A 26,876-nucleotide genomic window follows, 5' to 3' on the forward strand; every position below is an offset into this window, starting at 1 on the left:
TCGAAATAGTGCCGTGGGATCTTTTACGTCCACTTGAGAGAGCAGACGGGACCTCGGTTTAACGTCTCATCCGAAAGACGGCACCTCCGACAGTGCGGCATTCCCTCAGCACTGCACTGAGAATGTCAGCCTAGATTTTTTTTTTGTGCTCAAAGTCCCTGGAGTGGGACTGGAATCTACAATCTTCTGATTCAGAGGGTGAGGGTGCTACCCACTGAGCCACGGCTGACAATGGCTGAAAGTGCAGCGGCCCGATGGTAGAGCAGGGGGAGTGGGTAGCCGGAGTACAGGGTGTACCTGGCTGGAGCAGATCACAGCGGTAGAGCAGGGAGTCAGTGACACTTCATAGGATGGAACCATAGAATCTCAGCACAGAGGCCCGTCAGTCCACTGCTTCTGTGCTCGCTCTCTGAGTTTGAGGCCACACCTGGAGTACTGCGTACAGTTTTGGTTTCCATATTTGCGAAAGGATATACTTGCTTTGGAGGCAGTTCAGAGAAAGTTCACTAGGTTGATTCCAGGGATGAGGGGGTTGACTTATGAGGAAAGGTTGAGTAGGTTGGGCCTCTACTCATTCGAATTCAGAAGAATGAGGGGTGATCTTATCGAAACATATAAGATTATGAGGGGGCTCTACAAGGTAGATGCAGAGAGGATGTTTCCACTGATGGGGGAGACTAGAACTAGAGGGCATAATAGAATAAGGGGCCGCCCATTTAAAACTGAGATGAGAAGGAACTTCTTCTCTCAGAGGGTTGTAAATCTGTGGAATTATCTGCCTCAGAGAGCTGTGGAAGCTGGGTCATTGAATATACTTAAGACAGAGATAAGGGAATAAGGGGTTATGGGGAGCAGGCGGGGAAGTGGACCCGAGTCCATGATCGCATCAGCCATGATCATATTAAATGGCGGAGCAGGCTCGAGGGGCCGTATGGCCTACTCCTGCTCCTATTTCTTATGTTCCCATTTCTTATGTAAGTGCTTGTCACTTAGTCCCAATTTCCATACTATTTTAAATGTATTTTCTTTTTCTATTTCCTTTTAAAATCTATTACGGATTCTGCTTCTGGCACTGTCTCTAACAGAACACGTATAAGAAAATAAATCCCTTCATTCTTTTGATTGCCTTAAATTTATCCCCTCGAGTTACTGACTCAGTGACCAGTGGAAATAGCTTCACCGAATTACCTTGTCAAAAGCCCTCATAATCTTCAACATCTTTTCTAATGAAAAGATCACCAATTTCTTGATTGCCTCCTCATAAGTAAAGTCTCTCTCCCCTGCATTCACAGTGAATCCTTTCTGTACCCTCACCATTGCCTTGACATCTTATTAAAGAAGCATCCCAAAATGTGACCCTATTCTAGTATGCCTTAACCAATTAATTGTATTGGTTTAGCATTGCCTCTTTGCTATTATACCTGATGCCTCTATTTATAATCATCATCATAGGCAGTCCCTCAAAATTAAGGAATACTTGCTTCCACTCTAAAAGTGAGTTCTCAGTTAACTGAACAGTCCAATATGGGAATTACAGTCTCTGTCACAGATGGGACAGACAGTGGTTGAAGGAAAGAGTGGGTGGGGAGTCTGGTTTGCTGCACGCTCCTTCCGCTGCCTGCGCTTGTTCTCTGCATGCTCTCGGCGACGAGACTCGAGGTGCTCAGCGCCCTCCCGGATACTCTTCTCCACTTAGGGCGGTCTTTGGCCAGGGACTCCCAGGTGTCGGGGGGATGTTGCATTTTATCAGGGAGGCTTTGAGGGTGTGCTTCAAACGTTTCCTCTGCCCACCTGGAGTTCACTTGCCGTGTAAGAGTATTTATAATACCTAGAATCCCATAAACTTTTTTAACAAATTTAATGACTTGGAGTCCCCATTTTTAATGATTTGTGTATCTGAATCCCTCAATCTCTCTGCTCTGCTATGTTTAAACTTTTATCATTTAATGTATATGACCTCTCCTCCGAAAAACCTCACATTTCTCTAGATTAAGTTTCACTGACATCTATCTGCCCAATCTACTAATGTGGCTATGTCCTTCTGAAGTTGCCTATGGTCCGATTATGGTTAAAAGGAGGAGGCATCCCAAAAATCTGAACAACACCCTCTTTCTCCAGTTCCCTCTCTATATTCAATCAGCTTCCTGTCCAAGCTGTCACGTCCCCTTTAATACCATGTGCCTTAATTTTATCAACAAGCCTCCTATACGGCACCTTGGGAGTATGGCACTTTGTACAAGTGAGGGTGCAGTCATAAGAACATAAGAAATAGGAGCAGGAGTCAGCCATTTGGCCCCTCAAGCCTGCTCCGCCATTTAATAATATCATGGCTGATCTGATCAGTGCATGGCATCCTAATCGAATTGTAGTTTGTGGAGGCAGGGAGGGGCTTCCAGGAACCATTCCCAAGCTGATGCAGTGGAGGAGATGCAAGGTGGCTCTCTGGCGATAAGTGGAGCTGCTATTGCATTGCATCCCGGGATATACCTGGGTTTTGTGATGTGCGGCCAGTCTCTGAATTGTGTATGTGTGCAGGCTGGCCCTGATACTTTGACCAGCAGGTATGTGTGGAGTGGCGGCAATGATGGCATCGCTATGGAGATAATGTTGACATTCACGCATTGAAATAGTTTCTAGCCCCGGTAAGACCAGCAACAACCTAGAAGACCTGGTGATAAATAGTTCTTCAAAAACAAAACACTGCGGATGCTGGCACCTGAAATAAAAACAGGAAATGCTGGAAATCTCAGCGGGTCAGGCAGTGTCTGTGAAGAGAGGGAAACAGAGTTAATGTTTCGGGTCTGTGACCCTTCAGAACTGGAAAAGTCCGAGATTAACAGGTTCTTAAGTAAGGGCAGGGAAAGGGGGAGGAGAGGAAAGAACAAAAGGGAAGGTGTCTCTTCGGGTGGAAGGCGGGAGAGTTTAAGAGACAAAAGGGATGATGGGCTAAAATGAGATGGCAGTGGGACAAGTGAAGAAACAAAAGATGAATCTAGATGGATGTGAATGATGGAATCAGCACCAGCTGGCCTGGGAAAGAGAGCAAAAAAGGTGGCTGCGGGAATAAAATATGGGCAGCGGTTATGCTCTGAAATTGTTGAACTGGATGTTGAGTGCGGAAGTCTGTAAAGCGCCCAATCGAAAGACAAGGTGCTGTTCCTCGAGCTTGCGTTGGAACAGTGTAAGAGTCTGAAGACGGAGAGCTCAGAGTGGGAGTGGAGCAGAGAGTTAAAGTGATATTAAACAGGAGAAATAAATAGTTCTTCCTTGACACTGGTGTAAAAAAAATTCCTTTGACTTGGTCCTGAGCTGCAGGAGACTGCTATAAGTCGTGGTGATCAAGGAGCAAAATGAATTCAGCTTTGGGTGGCATGGCGTTTTCTGATAGCGTTCTCTCCTGTATGAATGCAAAGTATAACATTTGTCCAAGGAGCTGCAATAATCCGTCACGGTCCAGCTCCCTGTGACTTTGAATTAAATAACAAACTGCCTTGCCTTATCAGTGGCGCTGTGTAAATATGGGATGCATGCCCTTTTCCCTTCTCACAGACATGCACACAACACAATTACACTCCCAGATAATTCAGTAATCAGTATCACTCCCGAACGCCAGCTGTTTGCAGATGCCACAGCTCCACTACCAGCTGTTGATTCAGCAGCAAGGATCCTGGCAGCAGATAAGTTACAGAATCATAATCTTTTTTTTATTAACAATCCTTTGCATGGAATAGACAACACCCTCCTGCGTATGGTGATTATAAACCTTCCAATAATTGGAATACATTATTAACTAGCACCAGTGTAGAGCAGGAAGTGCACACCCTGCAGGATCTAACCATAACGCCATTTTTACGCTGCAGCTAATTTATTTCAGATCCCAGGAGATTGACGATCATGAGGCTTTTATATCACTTATCCCAACTGCAGTTTTGTAGACCTATGGAAACACTGGCCTGCCACTAACATAAAGGAGCCACATTTAGCAGTGTGAGTGGTGGAGCTATAAGCTCCCGCAATCCAAGCTAACACAGTGCCAATTTAAAAAACATCTCTGCTCAGCACCGAGGTATCCGTCGCAGTAGTATATTAGCACATTTACCGCACACTCCCTCTTACGGTTTACAAAAAGGGATTGACAAAGGGAAGTTGTAGAGTCTGACACTAAGTTCAAATCCCTCGACTCCGCAAGTTACACATTGGGAAGTCAAGCAATGTAGAGCTGTGAAATAAGTTTCCAGGAAAGGACAACACTGCCAGCAATATAAATGGGATCCATTCAACGGGTTTCTTGAGATAAGGTGGTTTCATGGAATTGCTGTATGAAATGGGGACAGGCTTGTGGGCCGAATGGCCTTGCGTGTCCTCATCCATCACATCCCCCATCCCCCACCTTTGTCCTTCTGTCTCCTCTGCACCAGTACTGATCAGTTCTTGCCTCAGCAGCGATCCATTCAAGAAAGAAAGAGACTTGCATTTATATAGTGCCTTTCATGACCACCAGATGCCTTGAAGCACTTTACAGCCAATGTTGTAATGTAGGAAACACGGTAGCCAAATTGCACACAGTAAGCTCCCATAAACAGCAATGTGATAATAACCAGATAATCTGTGTTTTTTGTTATGTTGATTGAGGGATAGATATTGGCCCCAGGACACCGGGGAGAACTCCCCTGCTCTTCTTCAAAATCTTTTACCTCCACCCGAGAGAGCAGACGGGGCCTCGGTTTAACGTCTCATCCGAAAGACGGCACCTCCAACAGTGCAGCACTTCCTCAGCACTGCACTGGGAGTGTCAGCTTAGATTTACGTGTTCAAGTTCCTGGAGTGGGCCTTGAACCCGCAACCTTCTGACTCAGAGGCGAGAGTGCTGCCCGCTGAGCAACGGCTGACACACTTAAGCTGTGAGCCTTCATCTCAGAATCAGCCTCAGTCAAATGGTCCAGATTCCAAAAGTTGTTAATCAAATGATCTGTTCAGAAATGAAGACTGGTCCCTTTGAGCCAGAACAAGACCTCCACGATTAACTTAACCTTGGCATAGAAGATAGATTTTTTTTTTTGTCGCTGCAAGAATCTTCAAATACTGCGCTTTTGGCTATAAATTGGAACTGACAGCCTCTGCTGTTCTGTATTGTTGCAGGAGCAGTAATACACCGACTAGAATTCACATCTTAATTGGATGAAAAGGGAATAAAATCATTTTCCATTTTCATTCTTAGCAAACTGAATGTGTGTGAACAACTGAATCCTCCCAAAGCTGTTGTTAAATGAGCATTATCTGCACTCTAGTTCTCTCGAAAGGTGTGTGGTATCGTCCACCAGAAGCTGGAAAACCCTTTGAAAGAGATTGCTTAAGAGATAGACCAAGACCTCCAGTAAAGAATCCCACTGGACTTCAGGGACTCTAAATCGGGGTCCAATCAATGGTCCCTCTCATTTGTTTGTGGGCTGCACGGCTCATTGAAGGTTTCGCACACACAACCCTTTCTCGATTTTAAAACCCGGTGAGCTGTCTGCATGGGACATCCATGGCAGGGCGAGGCACCACAGCTGACACAGAACATCGGGGCCAATGTCGTCATAGAGCAATCCAATCCAGCACTCTACTGCAAGTACTGCAGGTCAACGCCTATAACTCATAGAAGTACCAGGCTTGTGCAAGACAGTAGTAGAGAGATGTGCTACAATTGTACGGGGCCTTGGTGAGACCAAACCTGGAGTACTGTGCACAGTTATGGTCTCCTTATCTCAGGAAGGATATACTTGCCTTGGAGGTTCACTGGATTGATTCCTGGGATGAGAGGGCTGTCCTATGAGGAGAGATTGTGTAGAACGGGCCGATACTGTCTGGAGTTTAGAAGAATGAGAGGTGATCTCATTGAAGGAAACTGAAGGAAATCCTTATTGGGCGGGAAATTGATGGGTTTGAAGGCCGATAAATCCCCGGGGCCTGATAGTCTGCATTCCAGAGTACTTAAGGAAGTGGCCCTAGAAATAGTGGATGCATTGGTGATCATTTTCCAACAGTCTATCGACTCTGGATCGGTTCCTATGGACTGGAGGGTAGCTAATGTAACACCACTTTTTAAGAAGGGAGGGAGAGAGAAAGCGGGTAATTATAGACTGGTTAACCTGACATCAGTAGTGGGGAAAATGTTGGAATCAATTATTAAAGATGAAATAACAGCACATTTGGAAAGCAGTGACGGGATCGGTCCAAGTCAGCATAGATTTATGAAAGGGAAATCCTGCTTGACAAATCTTCTGGAATTTTTTGAGGATGTAACGAGTAGAGTGGACAAGGGAGAACCAGTGGATGTGGTGTATTTGGACTTTCAAACGGCTTTTGGCAAGGTCCCACACAAGAGATTGGTGTGCAAAATTAAAGCACATGGTATTGGGGGTAATGTACTGACGTGGATAGAGAACTGGTTGGCAGACAGGAAGCAGAGAGTCGGGATAAATGGGTCCTTTTCAGAATGGCAGGCAGTGACTAATGGAGTGCCGCAGGGCTCAGTGCTGGGACCCCAGCTCTTTACAATATACATTAATGATTTGGATGAGGGAATTGAATGTAATATCTCCAAGTTTGCAGATGACACTAAGCTGGGTGGCGGTGTGAGTTATGAGGAGGATGCTAGAAGGCTGCAGGGTGATCTGGACAGGTTAGGTGAGTGGGCCAATGCATGCAGTATAATGTGAATAAATGTGAGGTTATCCACTTTGGTGCCAAAAACACGAGGGCAGAATGTTACCTGAATGGCGGCAGATCAGGAAAAGGGGAGGTGCAACGAGACCTGGGTGTCATGGTACATCAGTCATTGAAAGGTGACATGCAGGTACAACAGACGGTGAAGAAGGCAAATGGTATGTTGGCCTTCATAGCGAGAGGATCTGAGTATAGGAGCAGGGAGATCTTACTGCAGTTGTACAGGGCCTTGGTGAGGCCTCACCTGGAATATTGTGTTCAGTTTTGGTCTCCTAATCTGAGGAAGGACGTTCTTGCTATTGAGGGAGTGCAGCAAAGGTTCACCAGACTGATTCCCGGGATGGCAGGACTGACATAAGGAGAGACTGGATCAACTAGGCCTGTATTCACTGGAGTTTAGAAGGATGAGAGGGAATCTCATAGAAACATATAAAATTCTGACGGGACTAGACAGGTTAGATGCAGGAAGAATATTCCCAAAGTTGGGAAGTCCAGAACCAGGGGACATAGTCTAAGGATAAGGGGTAAGGCATTTTGAACTGAGATGAGGAGAAACTTCTTCACTCAGAGTTGTTAACCTGTGGAATTCCCTACCGCAGAGAGTTGTTGATGCTAATTCATTGGATATATTCAAGAGGGAGTTAGATATGGCTCTTATGGCTAAAGGGATCAAGGGGTATGGAGAGAAAGCAGGAAAGGGGTACTGAGGTGAATGATCAGCCATGATCTTATTGAATGGTGGTGCAGGCTCGAAGGGCGAATGGCCTACTCCTGTACCTATTTTCTATGAAACATACAAGATTCTGAGGGGATTGACAGGGTAGATGCTGAGAGGTTGTTTCCCCCAGGCTGGAGTGTTTAGAACCAGGGGGCACAGTCACAGGATAAAGGGGTCAGCCATTTAAGACAGAGATGAGAAGGAATTTCTTCACTCAGAGGGTTGTGAATCTTTAGAATTCTCTGCCCCAATGGGCTGTGGATGCTGAGTTTCTGAATATATTCCAGGCTGAGATAGATAGATTTTTGGAGTCTAGGGGAATCAAGGCTTATGGAGATCGGGAGGGAAAATGGAGTTAGAACATAAGAAATAGGAGCAGGAGTAGGTCATTTGGCCCCTCGAGCCTGCTCCGCCATTCAATAAGATAATGAATGGCTGATCTGATTATGGACTCAGCTCCATTTCCCCGCCTGCTCCCCATAACCCTTTATTCTCTTATCGCTCAAAAATCTATCTATCTCCACCTTAATTATATTCAATGACCCAGCCACCACAGCTGTCTGGGGCAGAGAATTCCACGGATTCACAACAAACTGAGAGAAGAAATTCCTCCCCTCAGTTTTAAAGTTGAGGTCGATAATCAGCCAGGATCGTATTGAGTGGTGGAGCAGGCTCAAGGGGTCGTAGGGCCGTGCTGGTATTTCTCATGTTCTTATGTGCTTAAGGGTACAGCTGGGGTTTAGATCTAGAAGATGTGAGTGTGATTATAACACAGACGAGAATTGGGTTAGCACTGGGGCTGTGCTGTTAGTGAAAGGAGTTACATCTGTGTTGTGAAAACCTATAACATATGCAACAAGGATATTCGGAAGCTTGTTGTATTGGATCTTTGTATCTGGCAGTGACTAACCCCTAATTTATTGATTCTTCCAAGTGTTGCTATCTGGTTGGTACACTGGGTTGAGCCGAAGGTTGGAGCCTGTGACCACACAAGTGCTGTTGCAGCTTAGGCTGGGCTGCTTAATGTAGTCAACAACAGCATCAAAATTAACCGGCCTGTTATAAAAGTGTAATCACATCGAGTGATGTTCAACAGCTGCAAGTTAGCACTGAGCAGGTATCGGAGATAAGTGTGTTTGTTTTATCAGATAAATGCCCTCTGCCCTTGAGAAGATCAAGTTCTGTTTACCATCAGAAGCTTTCTCTGTTTTCAAATGAAACCATATTGCAGTGAGTGGCTGCTATAAAGGAAATGTGGTTGTGGTTGATAATGAAGAAGAAAGCATGCCATCTACAGGAAGATATCAATGAACTGGTCAGGTGGGCAGAGCAGTGATAAATGGAATACAATCCAGATAAGTGTGAGGTAATGCATTTGGGGAGGTCTAACAAGGCAAGGGAATACACATTAAATGGTAGGACACTGAGAAGTGTAGAGGAACAAAAGGACCTTGGAGTGCATGTCCAGAGATCCCTGAAGGTAGCAGGCCAGGTAGATAAGTTGGTTAAGAAGGCATATGGAATGCTTACCTTTATTAGCCGAGGCATAGAATATAAGAGCAGGGAGGTTATGCTTGAACTGTATAAAACACTGGTTAGGGCACAGCTGGAGTACTGCGTGCAGTTCTGGTCATCACATTACAGGAAAGATGTGATTGCACTAGAGAGCGTACAGAGGAGATTTACCAGGATGTTGCCTGGACTGGAGAATTTTAGCTATGAGGAAAGATTGGATAGGCTGGAGTTTATTTTCTTTGGAACAGAGGAGGCTGAGTGGAGACCTTATTGAGGTGTATACAATTATGAGGGGCCTCGATAGAGTGGATAGGAGGGACCTATTTCTCTTAGCAAAGAGGTCAACAACTAGGGGTATAGACTTAAAGTAATAGGGCGAGGTTTAGAGGGGATTTGAGGGAACATTTTTTCACCCCAAGAGTAGTGGGGGTCTGGAACTCACTGCCTGAAAGGATGTTCGAGGCAGGAACCCTCACCACTTTTAAAAAGTACCTGGAGGTGCACTTGAAGTGCCGTAACCTACAGGGCTACGGACCGAGAGCTGGAAAGTGAGATTAGGCTGGATAGCTCTTTGTCGGCCGGCGCGGACACGATGGGCCGAAATGGCCTCCTTCCGTGCTGTAAATGTCTATGAACGAGCTGGTGAACCCAGGGTTCAAGTGTAGGAGGCTGCCCCCAATTCATTTACCTAAAAGCAGCAAATATTCAGCGATTTAGGACAAAGCCAGCAGAATTTAATAAATGTCATAAAACAAAACACTCTGTCATGAAAAAGTCAGAGTAAAGGTCAACTCAGTACCAAGGAAAACTGATGCACACAATACAGAGGCTCAGAGCTTCATCTGTCGATCAGTTGGCTAAAACTGCTCCATCTACACTGCCAGCTCTCCGAACAAGTGTGTGTGCTTTATACACGCTTCATTTCATCGGTTCAGCCTATGTCAGCGCTCTGATCACTCACTAACACGCCTATGTGCACTTCAGGGGCAGATAGATTGGTGGCAACAGACCAGATCAGATCGACTTGTGTGAAACTTGTCTCCGTGAAAGTGGCTTCAAGTATTGCACCAAATCCCATAGAATAATGGCCGTTCGGCCCCACTGCTCCATGCTTCGGTTTATACTCCGTGGGCAGAACACTCGCCTCTGAGTCAGAAGGTTGTGGGTTCAAGTCCCACTCCAGGGACTTGAGCACATAAATCTAGGCTGACACTCCCAGTGCAGTACTGAGGGAGAGCTGCACTGTCGGAGGGGCAGTACTGAGGGAATGCTGCACTTTCGGAGGGGCAGTACTGAGGGAGTGCTGCACTGTTGGAGGGGCAGTACTGAGGGAGCGCCGCACTGTCGGTGGGGCAGTACTGAGGGAGTGCTGCACTGTTGGAGGGGCAGTACTGAGGGAGCGCCGCAGTGTCGGTGGGGCAGTACTGAGGGAGTGCTGCACTGTCGGAGGGGCAGTACTGAGGAAGTGCTGCACTGTCGGAGGTGGCGTTTTTCGGATGAGATGTTAAACTGAGGCTCTGTCTGCTCTCTCAAGTGGACTAAAAGATCCCAAGGCACTATTTTGAAGACGAGCAGGGGTGTTCTTCCCAGTGTCCTGTCCAATATTTATCCCTCAACCAACATAACATAAAAACAGATTATCTGGTCATTATCACCTTGCTGTTTGTGGGAGCTTGCTGTGCACAAATTGGCTGCCATATTTCCTACATTACAACAGTGACTACACTCCAAAAGTACTTCAAAAGCGCTTTGAGATGTCCAGTGGTCGTGAAAGGCGCTATATAAATGCAAGTCTTTCTTTCTTCACACGAGCCTCTTCCCACTCTAATTACCTTTCTCCCCTGCCTCCCCCCGCCCCCCCCCCCCAATCCCTCTATTCTCTTCTCCCTCATGTAAGCATCAAGACTCCCCTTAAATGCATCAGTGCTGTCTGCTTCAACCATTCCGTGTGGCAGCGAGTTCCACATTCTCACCACTCTGGGGTTTTTTAAAATTCTCCTAAATTCTTTTCAACGATCTTATATTTATACCCCTTTGTTCTGGGCTGATCCACAGATGATAACCATTTCTCCATACCCATCCTATCGAACCGCTTCATAATTTGAAAGATCTCGATCTCAAGTCTCTCAGTCTCAAATCGAGGGAGAAGAGCCCCAGCCTGCTCAATTCTTCCTGATCGTTGGATCCTCCTAACATCCTTGTAAATCTTTCCTGCACTTTCTCCAAAGCTTCAATATCCTTTCTGTAGTATGGAGACTGGAACTGCACAGTAATCCAAATGTGGTCTGGGGTTCTATATAAATTTAACATTACCTCCGTGCATTTATATTCGATTCCGCTCAAAATGAAACCCAGTACTCCGTGGCCTTAACAACTTATGTCACTACTTTGGGTGATTTATGTAGCTGTATTCCCAGATCTCTTTGCTCCTCAAACCCCATTTAGTTTCTTACCTTCCAAAGAATTAAGTGGTCTCCTTATCCCTCCTATCGAAATGAACCATCTCGCACTTGGATATATTGAATCCGCACATTGTGGCAAGCCTGTTTGTCTTCCTGTATTTTGGTGCAGTTTGCCATGTAACTAGCTGTATTTCCCAATTTGGCACCGGCTGCACATTTCAACTGCATACCTCCCAATTTCTGAGCCGCTGTCCTTTACGGACCTGGGATGAACAGCAGTGGTCGCAGTCCAGATGTTGAGCTGGCCTCCAGTAGACACATACGCTCAATTCAAACTGAAGAGCTTATCAAATGTGTGACTTTCCAATATCTCACCAAACAATTAAATGAGCTCGTGTTTCCATTGCAATGTCATACAATGAGAGCAGGATAAGAGGGATCACTGTAACAGGAAACCTATGAATTTAGCCCAATTAAAAACTCCAATGCACGCAGGCCCCATTGGAGCTCTTGGGTTAATTGTGTGTAAAAGTGGATGTAGTACTTCAGTCTAAACCAATTTTATTCAAAGTGATATCACTCACTCAGGCTATTGAAAACCACTTGTTTTGGGAAATAATAAGCTGAGCAGCTCAAACCAGTCTCCTGTCGGTCCTAATTCTCAGAAAACAGCAGCAACACAAGCTAATTCCCAGTTTTCATTCTCCGTCTGTATGCCAGAGACATTTCTGTCAGCCCTCATCAATCCTGCCTCTTCCCCTCTTGCCCAGTGTGAGTGCGTGTGTGAGTGTGGCGTGTTTGTGTGTGTGTGAATATCTCCCTTGCCCCTTTTCTCTTCTATCACTACCCCAGGGGACTGGACTGTGATTAATACAAGTGATCCATTCGGCACATAGGAACAGGTGGAGGCCATTCAGCCCCTTGAGCCTGTTCTGCCATTCAATTAGACCATAGCCGATCACTACCTCAGCTCCCTATCCCTTGATACCCTTACCTAAAAAAAGCTTAGCAATCGCTGTATTAAAATTTAAATTGTGCTCCAGCATTGACAGCCATCAGGGGGAGAGAGGTCCAGATTCCCACACGCACACGTACTCACACACACGTACTCACACACACGTACTCACACACACGTACTCTCACACACACGTACTCTCACACACACGTACTCTCACACACACGTACTCTCACACACACGTACTCTCACACACACGTACTTGTGTGCAAAAGTGTTTCACTCCAAAATGGCATTCCTCTGATTTTAAGGTTGTGCCCCATTGTTCTGGATTCCTTCACCAGAGGAAGTCGTTTCTCTCGATATACGCCATCGAATCCCCTTTACCGTCGCGAGCTCGATTACATTTACAGTGTAGCGTGAGTTACTTATTGCGAACTATAATGTTCCAGCAGACAGCTCTGTGTAAATTGATTTGCAGATAGGTGATGAAGTGAATCAGTTCCACGAGTCTGACGTTGGACGCCAACTAACCCATCCATCTCTGAATGTGATTTATGAAAAATCTAATCTAACGTTCGCATGCCATGAGTTGTATTACAACTTGCAGAGAAGACTATTACACACACAAGCGCAGATTTACATGGGAAGATTATTTTGGGATTTGAGAAGCGCATAGTCCTGATTGTATTCCAGGGAAGGAGATAACTTTAAACTGCATTCACATGGATGGTGTGAATAACTGTGATGGTTCCTCGATTTCAAAATTCTCATCCTTGTTTACAAATTCCTCCATGGCCTCGCCCCTCCCTATCTCTGGAATCTCCTCCCTCAACTAACACCAACAAAACCCATTAACTGGCTCTTTATCATGTTTGCTGTTTATGGGATCTTCCTGTCCCCACATTGGTTGTTGCGACTGCCTAGATAACAACGACAAACACCATAGTCGACAAAACTGGCAGTGCAGTATTTATTCGCCATCCTTGGTTTCTCTTGGGGCATTCCCGAACCAACCACATAGTGTTGTCTGGAGTCACAGGTAGGGATGGCATCTCCACTCGTTGAAGGACATGAGGGATAGTTGGGTTCTTACGATAAGTCAGCAGCTTTCATGGCCATGTTTACCTTTTATTCCCAACACCTTCAAAGTCCCAACTTCTCTTCTCTGACCCTTCTGTCACCCCAGCTCCCATGGCTGAGTTTCCCCCCTCAGGCATGGGGGCAGCTCCCGTTCATAGTCTGAAGGCACCCAGCTCTGTTACCATCTTGTGCCATCCAACTGTATCCCACTTTAATTCCGGACGGGCAGGAAATCCCTTCAGCGTAATATTGGTGCTTAATAAAGGCATCCATCCCCCTTCGTGGCTGATGATTCAGGCTGAATCCTACAATGTACAGACTCTGTGTCTGTCCTCTTAGACACTGAGCTAACCTTCCAATGCAGCATCCTAGCCATCACCAAGACTGCCTGTTTCCGCCTCTGAACCATCGCCCACCTCCAGCCCCCATCATGCCTTGTCTCCAATCACACCTCCGTTATTTCTCCTTTCCCCAGTGCACTGAATGTAAAACTCTTGTCCTCCTCTACAAGGATCGCCCTAAACACCTCTGTCTTGCTATCTCTCCCCTCCCATTAAAAGCCTCTTCATAACCTACCTGTCTGACCATGTCTTCAATCACTTTCCTTACGTTTTCTCCCTTTTCCTTTTGTCTTATAGTTCCTTTATTGTAATATCATTGCAAATTATTAAATAATCGCCAATGTACTTGAATCTATAATTGTACTTAACATGCAATGTATAACACCAAGTACTTGTCTAAATTATAATCATTCTATTACTGTCTAATGTACCAAATGTGCGGCCATTAATTTTTATTGAGAATTTTAAGCACACAGTGATTAATAGGCTTTTATTTACATCAGTCGCAGTGAGGATTTCACCCTGAGCTTTTTCTGCTCCTCCTGCTAATGTGTTTTTACTCCATCCTCGAGTGTATTCCCACTGCACCAGTGTGGACTTTACTGACCATCTCACAAGCATTGACGGGGTCTCCGAGACTGAGGCTGGGTACTTTAGTGTCCTTTAATGATAAATCTTGAGCTTTCTCTGACCCACACGCATTAGGTTAGGACTGCCCAAACACTAGTTAGGCCACAGCTAGAGTACTGTGTGCAGTTCTAGTCACCACATTACAGGAAGCATGTGATTGCACTAGAGGGTACAGAGGAAATTTACAAGGATGTTGCTAGGACTAGAGAATTTTAGCTATGAGGAAAGATTGGATAGACTGGGGTTGTTTTCTTTGAAACAGAGGAGGCTGAGGGGAGACGGTATTGAGGTGTATAAAATTATGAGGGGCCTTGATAGAGTGGATAAGATGGACCTATTTCCCTTAGCAGAGGGGTCAACAACCAGGGGACATAGATTTAAAGTCATTGGTAGGAGGTTTAAAGGGGATTTGAGGGAAATGTTTTTCACCCAGAGGGTAATGGGGGTCTGGAACTCACTGCCTGAAAGGATGGTAGAGGCAGAAACCCTCACCACATTTAAAAGTACCTGGATGTGCACTTGAAGTGCCGTAACCTACAGGGCTACGGACCAAGAGCTGGAAAGTGGGATTAGGCTGGATAGCTCTTTGTCGGCCGGCGCGGACATGATGGGCCAAATGGCGGCCTCCTGTGCTGTAAATTTCTATGGTTCTACAATTCCTGCCACCCTTACATCTGGGCTGGTTTCAGACTCTGATTACAGAGTTGAAAGGAAAATGCCGTGGCCAATTAGGTTACTTAAGAACATAAGAAATAGGAGCAGGAGTCGGCCATTTGGCTCCTCGAGCCTGCTCTGCCATTCAATAAGATCTTGGCTGGTCTGATCCTGGCCTCAACTCCACTTCCCTGCCCGCTCTCCATAACCTTTTACTCCCTTATCGCTCAAAAATCTTTTTATTTCTGCCTTAAATATATTCAATGACCCAGCCTCCACAGCTCTCTGGGGCAGAGAATTCCACAGATTTACAACCCTCTGGGAGAAGAAATTTCTCCTCATCTCAGTTTTAAATGGGCGGCCCCTTATTCTGAGATCATGTCCCCTAATTTTTGTTTCCCCTATGAGTGGAAATATCCTCTCTGCATCCACCTTGTTGAGCATCCTCATTATCTTATGTTTCAATAAGATCACCTATCATTCTTCTGAACTCCTATGAGTATAGGCCCAACCTACTCAACCTATCTTTATAAGTCAATCCCCGGAATCAACCGAGTGAACCTTCACTGAACAGCCTCCAATGCAAGTATATCCTTCCTTAAATACAGAGACCAAAACTGTACACAGTACTCTAGGTGTGGATAATCTCACATTTTCCCCCATTATATTCCATCTACCAAATGTTTGCCCACTCACTTAGCCTGTCTATATCCCTTTGCAGATTTTTTGTGTCCTCCTCACAATTTGCTTTCCCACCCATCTTTGTATCATCAGCAACCTTGGCTACATTACACTCGGTCCCTTCATCCAAGTCATTAATATAGATTGTTAATAGTTAAGGCCCCAGCACCGATCCCTGTGGCACCCCACTACATTACCCACGGCTCTCAATGATTGTTTCACTAGACGAGATCAGGGAGATCCCAGTTATACAGATTCTGCGGAAGAAAACTCTGTTCTTTCAGTCAGTAATGATTGTTGACCATGGACCATCATTCAGGGGCCCTGTTTTAACTGATAGACAATATAAAACATAAAGGTTGTGGGTTATATAAAATATAAAGGTTGTGGGTTATGAGTGGCTTATATGCTGCACTTGTCACACATTCTTTTTCTTGATCCTTTCTTGTGAGACTATAATGGAAAGTGGTGAGGCTTTGAAGTCATGTGTATCAATGGCTGTGCACTCTCATCGCTCGAAATAAGCTATGGCTGTTTGAAGTCAGATTAATAATGCAGTGAGCACTCTGACTGCTGCTGTGGAATACATTGAGTGTGAGTGTGAGTGTGAGCCAGCTCCCGGCTCCGTATCGTGCGAGCGATCTAGGATAAATCCTGGTGACCCTGTTACTGGGCTACAGCTGGACATGGTGTCGAGGGAGTGTAGTTGCGTGTCCAAATGGTGGCCTGAGATGGCTGGCTGAGAGCGCAGAGGCCTTTGAGTGGCACTGACAGCAGGGAAGCTGTCTCCCGAGGAATTCTGTAGTACAGCTCCCCCATCCCTACATCACAGTGCTACTGCCAGAAACCGACTGTGAAGGGAAGACAGACGAGCTGCAAGTCAGGAGACAAGGTAGTGCCATAGAACCATCGAAACTTACAGCACGGAAGGAGGTCATTTCGGCCCATCGTGTTCGTGCCAGAAGCTACCCAGCCTAATCCCACTTTCCAGCTCTCGGTCCGTAGCCCTGTAGGTTACGGCTCTTCAAGTGCACATCCAAGTACTTTTTAAATGTAGTGAGGGTTTCTGCCTCTACCACCCTTTCAGACAGTGAGTTCCAGACCCCCACCACCCTCCGGGTGAAAAGCTCCTGTAAACCGCCTATCACGAATGAAGCAGACTTGTAAATATTTTGAGGAGAGGCACAAAAACATGAAACAAAAACGCAGGTAACATTCAGGAGGCCTTTATTATGCTCATGTCACCTGTCGTTTTATCTTTCACGTGCTATGGAATGTCGATTGCTTGTAAATGCCTGAGGGGAGCATGTAAGAATGTGAGTGCTGCACTAGAAGTTTATTGGTTAGTCATCAAAACTTGGCTAGTGTAGGGCTGCCCCACTGGGAGAGGGTCAGCACTTTACCAGGATTTGCCACGACACACCCTGTGGTGAAAGCTGATGCCTCACTCTGTAGCTCTGTTCCACAAGGGACCCCAGTCATGACTGCTGCACTCCGCATATAATAAAAGCGATTTTTCAGCAAGAAACATCTTGGCATTTCCCACCCTGAGGGAGTTTCTATATTCCGGGAACTCCTACTGTGTGACAGCTGAGGCTTTACCTTGTAAAGGAAATCACGTTCACGGGAGACTGAGCCAGATTGCCATTAGCCTGAATACCCAATGCACCCATCGCCAGCTCAGGCTGGAGTTCCAGCTCACGTAGAAAAGGATTTTTGGAAGCTGTTTTTATAGTTGTGGTGGAGTCCATTGCAGCTCCCGTCATTGTTCCAACCCCCCCCTCCCCCCGCCAATTGGATGTGTCCGCAACCGGTCTGTGTGGTTAGCTTCTCTCTGGAAAGCAAAAGGTTAGTATGCAGGTACAGCGAGTAATCAGGAAGGCAAATGGAATGTTGGCCTTTATTGCCAAGGGGGATAGAGTATAAAAGTAGGGAAGTCTTGCTACGACTGCACAGGGCATTGGTGAGACCACACCTGGGAGTACTGCGTACAGTTTTGGTCTCCTTATTTAAGAAGGGATATACTTGCATTGGAGGCACTTCAGAGAAGGTTCACGAGGTTGATTCCTGAGATGAAGGGGTTGCCTTATGAAGAAAGGTTGAGCAAGTTGGGCCTAGACCCATTGGAGATTAGAAGAATGAGAGGTGATCTTATTGAAACGTATAAGATTCTGACGGGGCTGGACAGGGTAGATGCTGAGAGGATATTTCTCCTCATGGGGGAATCTAGAAGTAGGGGACATAGTTTCAGAATAGGGGGTCACCCATTTAAAATGGAGATGAGGAATTTATTCTCTCAGAGGGTCGTGAATCTTTGGAATTCTCTGCCCCAGAGAGCTGTGGAGGCTGGGTCATTGAATATATTTAAGGTGGAGATAGACAGATTCTTGAACTATAGGGGAGTCAAGGGTTATGGGGACCGGGCAGGGAAGTGGAACTGAGCCCAAGATCAGATCAGCCATGATTTTATTAAATGGCGGGGCAGGATCAAGGGGCAGAATGGCCAACACCTGCTCCAATTTCTTATGTTCTGCTGAGATGTGGTTGTCTCAGCAAATTCTCCAGATTAGAGTTCGATTCCGGAACACGCCTCACATCCATCGAGTCCCCTGCACACTGAGGCGTTTATGTCTTTGACAGTCACAGTTTTCTTGTCCAGTCAAGTAGCTAAACATCTGTAGATATTAATTCTACGCATTGACACTTTATATATTCTTACCCCAGTGAATAATGAATCAGGAATGTGGGTCAGAGTGGGGAGACTCCTTGGACTGGAAACTTTTTCGGGCGGAAATCTTTCGCGGTGGATAAATTTAGGGTCGGGAAAATAAATTGGTACATGAACCATTCCCAACACCTTGCTCACCCCAAACAAAGATGAATCACAAAAATAAAACAAAAAACCCCAATCACACATCCGTCGTACAGTCACTCCTTCCCTCACTGTCGCCGGGACAGCTTGGACCGCCTGCTTTCTCAGGCCGCTTGGCTACGGGGTCAGCACGAAACAAATGTTGAGATCGGGATGATAACGGGGGGCGTTGCACACCGGTGTGATGCTACCACTCGGGACTGCCCAGCAACGCTGCAAGACCGGCACCAAATTTTGCGGCGGGGAGCTGGAAGCTGGCTGTCCAGGCGATAACCATTTCCAGAACCGTTACCGCCACTCCGGGGCACTAACCGAGGCGCAAGCCCAACGAAAATCCCTGGTGTGCACGGGTCTCGGTTTCTTTCATTCCACAGTCTTTTTTATCACCTGGGGGAAAAGCTCCATTTTGTGGTAAATTTCAGAGCCCTTTCCCTGCCCGAAGGTGCAGGGTCACCCTTAATACTCACCGAATGTCGGCAGGCTTTACAATGCAGCGAGTCAGTTCCTACACACATATGCGCAATTAGGAGTCCCAGATTCACCATCAGTGGAATCAAAGAATCGGAGCTGGGACCCGAGGCCAAGTTACTGGGTAATCCAGGGATTGTTCCAACCCTTATTTGCTTTATTCCTTTTGACTGAAGTAAGGATAAATGTCGGAAATACTCAGCCGACTAGGCAGCACCTGTGGAGAGAGAACCAGAGCATAGCGAGTGAACTGGAGCAGTGTGTCCAATTCTGGGCACCACACTTTAGGAAGGATGTGAAGGCCTTAGAGAGGGCGCAGGAAAGGTTTATGAGGGACTTCAGTTACGTGGAGAGACTGGAGAAGCTGGGGTTGTGCTTAGAGCAGAGATGGTTGAGAGGAGATGTGATAGAGGTGTCCAAAATCATGAGGGGTCTGGACAGAGTATGCAGAGAGAAACTGTTCCCTTTGGCAGAAGGGTCGAGAACCAGAGGACACAGTATTTATGGGTCAGTGTTTCTGCTGTGTTGATGTGTATGTAATGAGTGCCTAGAGTCAAGGGACACTGATGGGATAAGCCTGCAGTGAGGCAATCTTTAATAGGGACTTTATATTTGAATGCAAAACACTCATTGCAGCAATAGAAGGGCTCAAGATTTAGGTTATAGGGACCTCTGATATCATAGAATGATACAGCACAAGGAGGCCCTTCGGCCCATCAGGCCTGTGCCGGCTCTTTGGTAGAACGATCCAATTAATCTCACGCCCCCGCTCATTCCCCACAGCCCTACAAATATTTTCCCTTTGAGTATTTATCTAATTCCCCGGTTTGAAAGTTACTGTTGAATCTGCTTCCACCGCCCTTTCAGGCAGCGCGTTCCCGATCACAACAACTCACTGCGTAAAAATACAGTTAAAGGGGAGATATTATTACCTGTCTCCTTGTACAGTGCATTGAAAGAAGTTTTGCAATTGGTTGACATAGCGTGTCCTTGAAAGTAGCACAGAGTTTGCAGTGGAGAATATTTCCCAGGTAGTGTAGAGAATTAGTATTGATGATACCGGTTGTATTAGGGAGTGCATGGCCTATGCCTGGTCCATTCTAACCCTCTTAGACAAGCAAGGATGATTATAATCTGATTTTATCTTTATAATTTCTTTGTTACTGCTCAAACTCAAGATCTGCTTTGAATTCTATTTCCTTATATCTCGTTGAGCGGAGTTCCATGTTAAACGGGTATCGCTTCTCTCTTGACTCGCTAATGCATCGCAATTCTCCATCTCCTCCCCCCTTTCAACTCGAGCAGGAATGTGGCTCACAGCAGCCAGTGGGATTGTGAGTGTTTGTGGGTTCCCATTGTGCATATGTAGCATGTGGCTGTGTGTGTGACTGTCTGTGTGTGAGTGACTGTGTGTGAGTGACTGTCTGTGTGTGACTGTCTGTGTGTGTGTGCGACTGTGTTTGTGTGTGCGACTGTGTTTGTGTGTGACTGTGTGTGTGAGTGACTGTGTGTGAGTGACTGTGTGTGAGTGACTGTCTGTGTGTGTGAGTGACTGTGTGTGTGAGTGACTGTCTGTGTGTGTGACTGTCTGTGTGTGTGTGCGACTGTGTTTGTGTGTGCGACTGTGTTTGTGTGTGACTGTGTGTGTGTGTGACTGTGTGTGTTGTGACTGTACGCGGGAGGCTGGGCCTGTGTGTTTGTGAGTGAGGCTCATTGTGACTGGGCCTGTGTGAGAGAACGAGACAGAGTGGCGCTGTGTGTGAGAAACATGGAGAACTAGGGCTTTGTTGTATGAGAGAAACACTTAACATTGTGATTTAAGAAGCTCTGATATTATTGTGTTTAATGAATATTGCACAAATATAGAAAGCAATAAAACAAAATGCTGGAAACACTCCGCAGGTCAGGCAACATCTGTGGAGAGAGAAAGAGAGTTAATGTTTCAGATCTGTGACCCTTCGTCAAAATTGGGTTCTCCCTCCACAGGCGCTGCCTGACCCACTGAGCATTTCCAGCATTTTCTGTTTCTATTTCAGATTTCCAGCATCCGCAGTATTTTGCTTTTGTTTAATAATGAAAACAAGCTGTGTTGGGAGGGGGGGATAGATGTGCTCTCAGTATACTGGGGGGGGGGGGGGGGCAGTGCTGTTGTGGGTGTAATGATGTCAAGAGAGCAGCTTAGATATAGACTGTTAATTTCAGCCATCTTTCTCCCTTCCCTCTGTCTCCCCTTCCCGTTTCCCTTGTCACCGCATCTTTCAAATCACGGGACTTACACTGTCCCTTCCATCTGTCTTTTCCTACCCAGAATCCCCTCAAATCCTACCATCCAGCACAAGCCGAGCGATTGTGGGAACGGGTGTGGACAGCAGTGGGAGCAGCAGCAGGAGCCTGGTGATTGGAGCAGTGGTGGGAGGAGGACTGCTGCTCCTGATCACCGGCATCATAATCTTCGTCGTCCTGCGCAAGAGGCAGCAGACCTTCAAGGGCGACTACAACACCAAGAAGCACGTGTTTGGCAATGGCTACAGCAAGGCTGGTGCCATGCCCCCTGCCCCGCAGCACGTCCCGTACCAGGAGGAGTCCGACGAGGATAAAAAGCCATCCCCCATGAACGTAAGCTACGAGACCGAGAGGAAAGTCATGCGGGACGGCGCGGATTTTGACACGGACTCCAAACGTCCGTACTTCACGGTCGATGAGGACTTTGACGACCAGACGCTGAGCTTCCAGTATCCGCCGGAGCTGACGGAAGACATGGTGTCGCAGAATGATGGCTCCATCATTTCAAAGAAAGAGTGGTATGTGTAGTGCCAGTGCCCGTGTGGTACAGGGCACAGCCCCAGGGTCCTGGCCCCAGCACAGCTGGAAAGAACTCTGCAGCAGCTAAAGTCTTAATGATTACATTGTGGTTTCTTTTTTACATTTCATTCAAAACAAATAAATATTGTTCTAAAGGCGGTGTTTTCATAAAAAAAAAACAACAGAGGAGAAGAACACTCGTCAATAAAGCAGTAACGCTCGGAAACCTCACTCATTGGCCCCCTGGACTTCCTCAACAAGCTGGTGTCTGGTAAATGCACTGCCGCAGACATCAGGTAACCTGTGCTAAACACTGGAACGCAGTCAGGCCGCCAGCACTTCCGTGGCTGCATTACCTTAACTGTCATTAACTTAGTCATTAATTTATAACCACTAACTAGGAGTGGACGCGGCCAACACTTGCTGGTGAGAGGTTAGTCTTGCTTGGTGCACAACTGGTGGAGGCTTGCGATAGCAACTGTTAATATTCCATCCGGTGGGGCTGGGGGCAGGTACTCGCTGGCTCTCCAGCAGATAAATGGGTTGTTGCATAGCTGGATGTTCGGTTAGATCATATCACTCTCTGTAAATACCGCACATAACACTAACGCCACGCAAGGTCCCGTTGGGAACCTGCAACCACTCGGCAGCTTTCGGTCACAATTTTGCTGTCAATTTTTTTAAAAAGAAATTTGCCTGTCATCAAGAGAAGTGTTTCCTCCCCCCCCCCCCCCCAGCTGAATGAAGTCCTGGTTGCCGCTTACAGCATTCCTGCATGTTGAACTCTCTCATTTCGCTCAACTTTAAATTTGTCTGCAATGTGAAGTGTGGAGCTGCACGGATGTTTGTGAACCTTCCCTTCACAGCGGAATTCCGAACCAGTCTCGACAACGTTTAAAGATCTGGCTTCGGTTGTTGAGTCTAATCAGTGCATGCTTCAGAATTCTCTTTAACAAAATGTTCAATGTACTGCATTTTGCCGATGGGCAGTTATGTACAATAATGTATTTTTCAGACTTTTAACATCACGTTAGATTTCTCGTGTTACTTCCGACAACTGCTGTTCCTCAGGTCCAGCTCCGCAATGGTTTGGTAAACTTTAAGCCAGGTTTATAGAGACCACCTTTGGTGGGTGTCACCCCGAAACCTGCTCGACCCTGCAGTAACTGTTGGCGCCTGAACTGCAGCTCACTGTGAGGGGATACACATGCATTATTAATAAGAACGAGTAAGAATTGAGTGAACAAAAGCAAAGTACTGCGGATGCTGGCAATCTGGAATAAGAACAACAAATGTTCAGCGGGTCAGGCAACAGCTGCGGAGAGAGAGTTGGCGTGTGGGATCGGTGACCTTTTCATCAGAACCGGAATTGAGTGAAGCCCGCACCTTGTTCGGTTTGCTAGAAGCCTTGCCAGTAATTTGTTGTCAAATCTGCACTTTTCACAGCCAACGCTGCAAGTGGGTGTCGGGAGGCGGCCAGTAAACAGGAGATAATGCGAGAAGTTTGTGTCTTGAGCTGCAAGATGTGGCCCCCCTCGAGCAGGGTGGGGCTGCCAAGCAGCTCCGATTGCCAGCTACTGATTGAAGGCCTCCCAGCTTTCGCCCTCTTTGCCCTTTGAATGTTGTAAAGAATTGCACAAACCGTGCACCTCCCACAGTATTCAGGCAAGGCCATTGTGCAGAGCAGCAGGACACAGATCAGCACATGCTATCAAACACAGCACTCTTTTTGTTACACAAATGCTAATGCTTTAACGGTTACCTTTGTTTAAAAAACGCCTACAAAAGGTTGGTAGCAGAAATGTTATCAGTAAATAAAAGCGTAACATTATGCGGCGCTGGATCCCAGAGACACTGTCCACTCTCCCAAGCGATAGATTGAGAGGCGGCCTTGAGCGCGCTGTAATCAGGATCAGGAACAACACAGCCCGCCTTCTGGGAACAGTCAGAGCCGTCAGCTTGGGAGACACCCGCAGTGAGAGGGGGCACTGTCTGCACCTGACTGTGGGGGGGGGGGGGGCACTGTCTGCACCTGACTGTGGGGGGGGGGCACTGTCTGAACCTGACTGTGGGGGGGGGGGGGCACTGTCTGCACCTGACTGGGGGGGGGGCACTGTCTGAACCTGACTGTGGGGGGGGGGGCACTGTCTGCACCTGACTGTGTGGGGGGGGGGGGCACTGTCTGAACCTGACTGTGGGGGGGGCACTGTCTGAACCTGACTGTGGGGGGGGGGGCACTGTCTGCACCTGACTGTGGGGGGGGGGGGCACTGTCTGAACCTGACTGTGGGGGGGGGGGCACTGTCTGCACCTGACTGTGGGGGGGGGGGCACTGTCTGAACCTGACTGTGGGGGGGGCACTGTCTGAACCTGACTGTGGGGGGGGGGGGCACTGTCTGAACCTGACTGTGGGGGGGGCACTGTCTGAACCTGACTGTGGGGGGGGGGGCACTGTCTGAACCTGACTGTGGGGGGGGCACTGTCTGAACCTGACTGTGGGGGGGGGGCACTGTCTGCACCTGACTGTGGGGGGGGGGGCACTGTCTGAACCTGACTGTGGGGGGGGGGGGCACTGTCTGCACCTGACTGTGGGGGGGGGGCACTGTCTGCACCTGACTGTGGGGGGGGCACTGTCTGCACCTGACTGTGGGGGGGGGCACTGTCTGCACCTGACTGTGGGGGGGGGGGGGCACTGCCTGCACCTGACTGTGGGGGGGGGGGCACTGTCTGCACCTGACTGTGGGGGGGGGGCACTGTCTGAACCTGACTGTGGGGGGGGGGCACTGTCTGCACCTGACTGTGGGGGGGGGCACTGTCTGAACCTGACTGTGGGGGGGGGGGCACTGTCTGCACCTGACTGTGGGGGGGGGGGCACTGTCTGAACCTGACTGTGGGGGGGGGGGGGGCACTGTCTGCACCTGACTGTGGGGGGGGGGGGGGCACTGTCTGCACCTGACTGTGGGGGGGGGGGGGAGGGGCACTGCCTGAACCTGACTGTGGGGGGGGGGGGCACTGTCTGCACCTGACTGTGGGGGGGGCACTGTCTGCACCTGACTGTGGGGGGGGGGCACTGTCTGCACCTGACTGTGGGGGGGGGGGGGCACTGCCTGCACCTGACTGTGGGGGGGGGGGGGCACTGTCTGCACCTGACTGTGGGGGGGGGGGCACTGTCTGAACCTGACTGTGGGGGGGGGGCACTGCCTGCACCTGACTGTGGGGGGGGGGGCACTGTCTGCACCTGACTGTGTGGGGGGGGCACTATCTGCACCTGACTGTGGGGGGGGGGCACTGCCTGCACCTGACTGTGGGGGGGGGGGCACTGTCTGCACCTGACTGTGGGGGGGGCACTGTCTGCACCTGACTGTGGGGGGGGGGCACTATCTGCACCTGACTCTGGGGGGGGGCACTGTCTGCACCTGACTGTGGGGGGGGGGGGGCACTGTCTGCACCTGACTGTGGGGGGGACGACACTGTCTGCGCCTGACTGTGGGGGGGGGGGCACTGTCTGCACCTGACTGTGGGGGGGGGGCACTGTCTGCACCTGACTGTGGGGGGGGCACTGTCTGCACCTGACTGTGGGAGGGGGTGGCACTGTCTGCACCTGACTGTGGGGGGGGGGCATTGCCTGAACCTGACTGTGGGGGGGGGGCACTGTCTGCACCTGACTGTGGGGGGGGGGGCACTGTCTGCACCTGACTGTGGGGGGGGAGGGCACTGTCTGCACCTGACTGTGGCGGGGGGGGCACTGTCTGCACCTGACTGTGGGTGGGGGGGGCACCATGCAGCTGTTAATCCTTTGGTTGTAAACTGTCATAAAGACTGAACCTGCTGGAAAGGCACAACAAGGACCAGCCGCCATGAGTAAGGGGATGAGCTGTGACCTTTCGGGTAGTGTACCCTTCATCAGAACAATGTGGGACATGTGAACCATCAAAAGGCCACATTCAGGCATGGATGGCGGTGCAGTGCGCATGCTGCTGGACCAATATTGCAGAGAATGCAGGTTGAAATTCCACCATGCTAGTTTGAACATTTGAATTAAGTTTTGGGGGCAGAAAAATGCTGGAAATCAAAAGCTGGGATCAGTAAGTGAAGCTGTCAGATTGACGTAAATTCTCATCTGGTTCATTGATGTCCTTGAAGGATGGAAATCAGTTATCTGTTCCCAGCTCACCAGATTGATCCCTGGGATGAGAGGGCTGTCTTATGAGGGGAGATTGTGTAGATTGGGCCGATACAGTCTGGAGTTTAGAAGAATGAGAGATGATCTCATTGAAACATACCAGATTCTGAGGGGGATTGACAGCGTAGATGCAGGGAGAATGTTTCCCCCGGGCTGGAAAGTCTAGAACCAGGGGTCACAGTCTCAGGATGAGGGGTCGGCCATTTAGAACTGAGATGAGGAAAAACTTGTTCCTTTAGAATCATTGGAATTCTCTGCCCCAGACAGCTGCAGATGCTGAGTCCTTGAATATATTCAAGACTGAGATCAATAGATTTTTGGACTCTAAGGGAATCAAGGGATATGGAGATCGGGCGGGAAAGTGGAGTTGAGGTCGATGATCAGCCATGATCTTATTGAATGGCGGAGCAGGTTCGAGGGGCCGAATGGCCTACTCCTGCTCCTATTTCTTATGGTCTGGCCGCTGTGACTCCAGCCCCACATCAACATGGTTGACTCTGATGTGGTCTAGGAAGCCACTCAGTTGTATCCGACCTATGGGCATCCAGAGATAGGCAGCCTTGGCAGCTCCAGCCCTATCCCAAGGTTGAGGGAGATGAAATCCGAACGGCGTGTTCAGTATTTAAGCAGTTCACTGTGGTGTGGACCATCATAGCCTCATTGGGAAGCGGTTGCTGGAGCCAGGTGCGTCCACCTGTGGCTGTGGCCGCACGGTGCTGGTCACGGGCTAACTCAAAGTGGCACACCAGCACTCTTTCTGTCCACTTTGTACATGGGCCAGCGGGACAGCAGAACGCCAATCGTATTCAGAGTAAGGTGCTCTACATCGGAAGTACTTCACTTTTAAAATGTTTTTAAAAATATG

The 26,876-nt window shown here is 48.1% G+C and overlaps 1 protein-coding gene across 6 annotated transcripts in view; it reads left to right on the plus strand.

Annotated features, from left to right (window-relative positions):
* nectin1b (nectin cell adhesion molecule 1b) overlaps window positions 1–26,876 on the plus strand; it is a 501,691-nt gene that overhangs the window by 224,061 nt on the left and 250,754 nt on the right. The window contains exon 6 of one of the 6 annotated variants that reach the window (XM_070894551.1): window positions 23,276–23,823. The exons of 4 other annotated variants lie outside the window; for them this stretch is intronic. In XM_070894551.1, coding sequence (XP_070750652.1) covers window positions 23,276–23,448 — 173 coding nt within the window. In that variant the 3' untranslated portion in view covers window positions 23,449–23,823. Of the gene's footprint in view, window positions 1–21,335; window positions 23,824–26,876 lie in introns of those variants that run through there. One more of the 6 variants, XM_070894550.1, reaches the window with a different exon arrangement.

This window comes from Pristiophorus japonicus, chromosome 11 (assembly GCF_044704955.1).
Source record: "Pristiophorus japonicus isolate sPriJap1 chromosome 11, sPriJap1.hap1, whole genome shotgun sequence".
Lineage (NCBI taxonomy): Eukaryota > Metazoa > Chordata > Chondrichthyes > Pristiophoridae > Pristiophorus > Pristiophorus japonicus.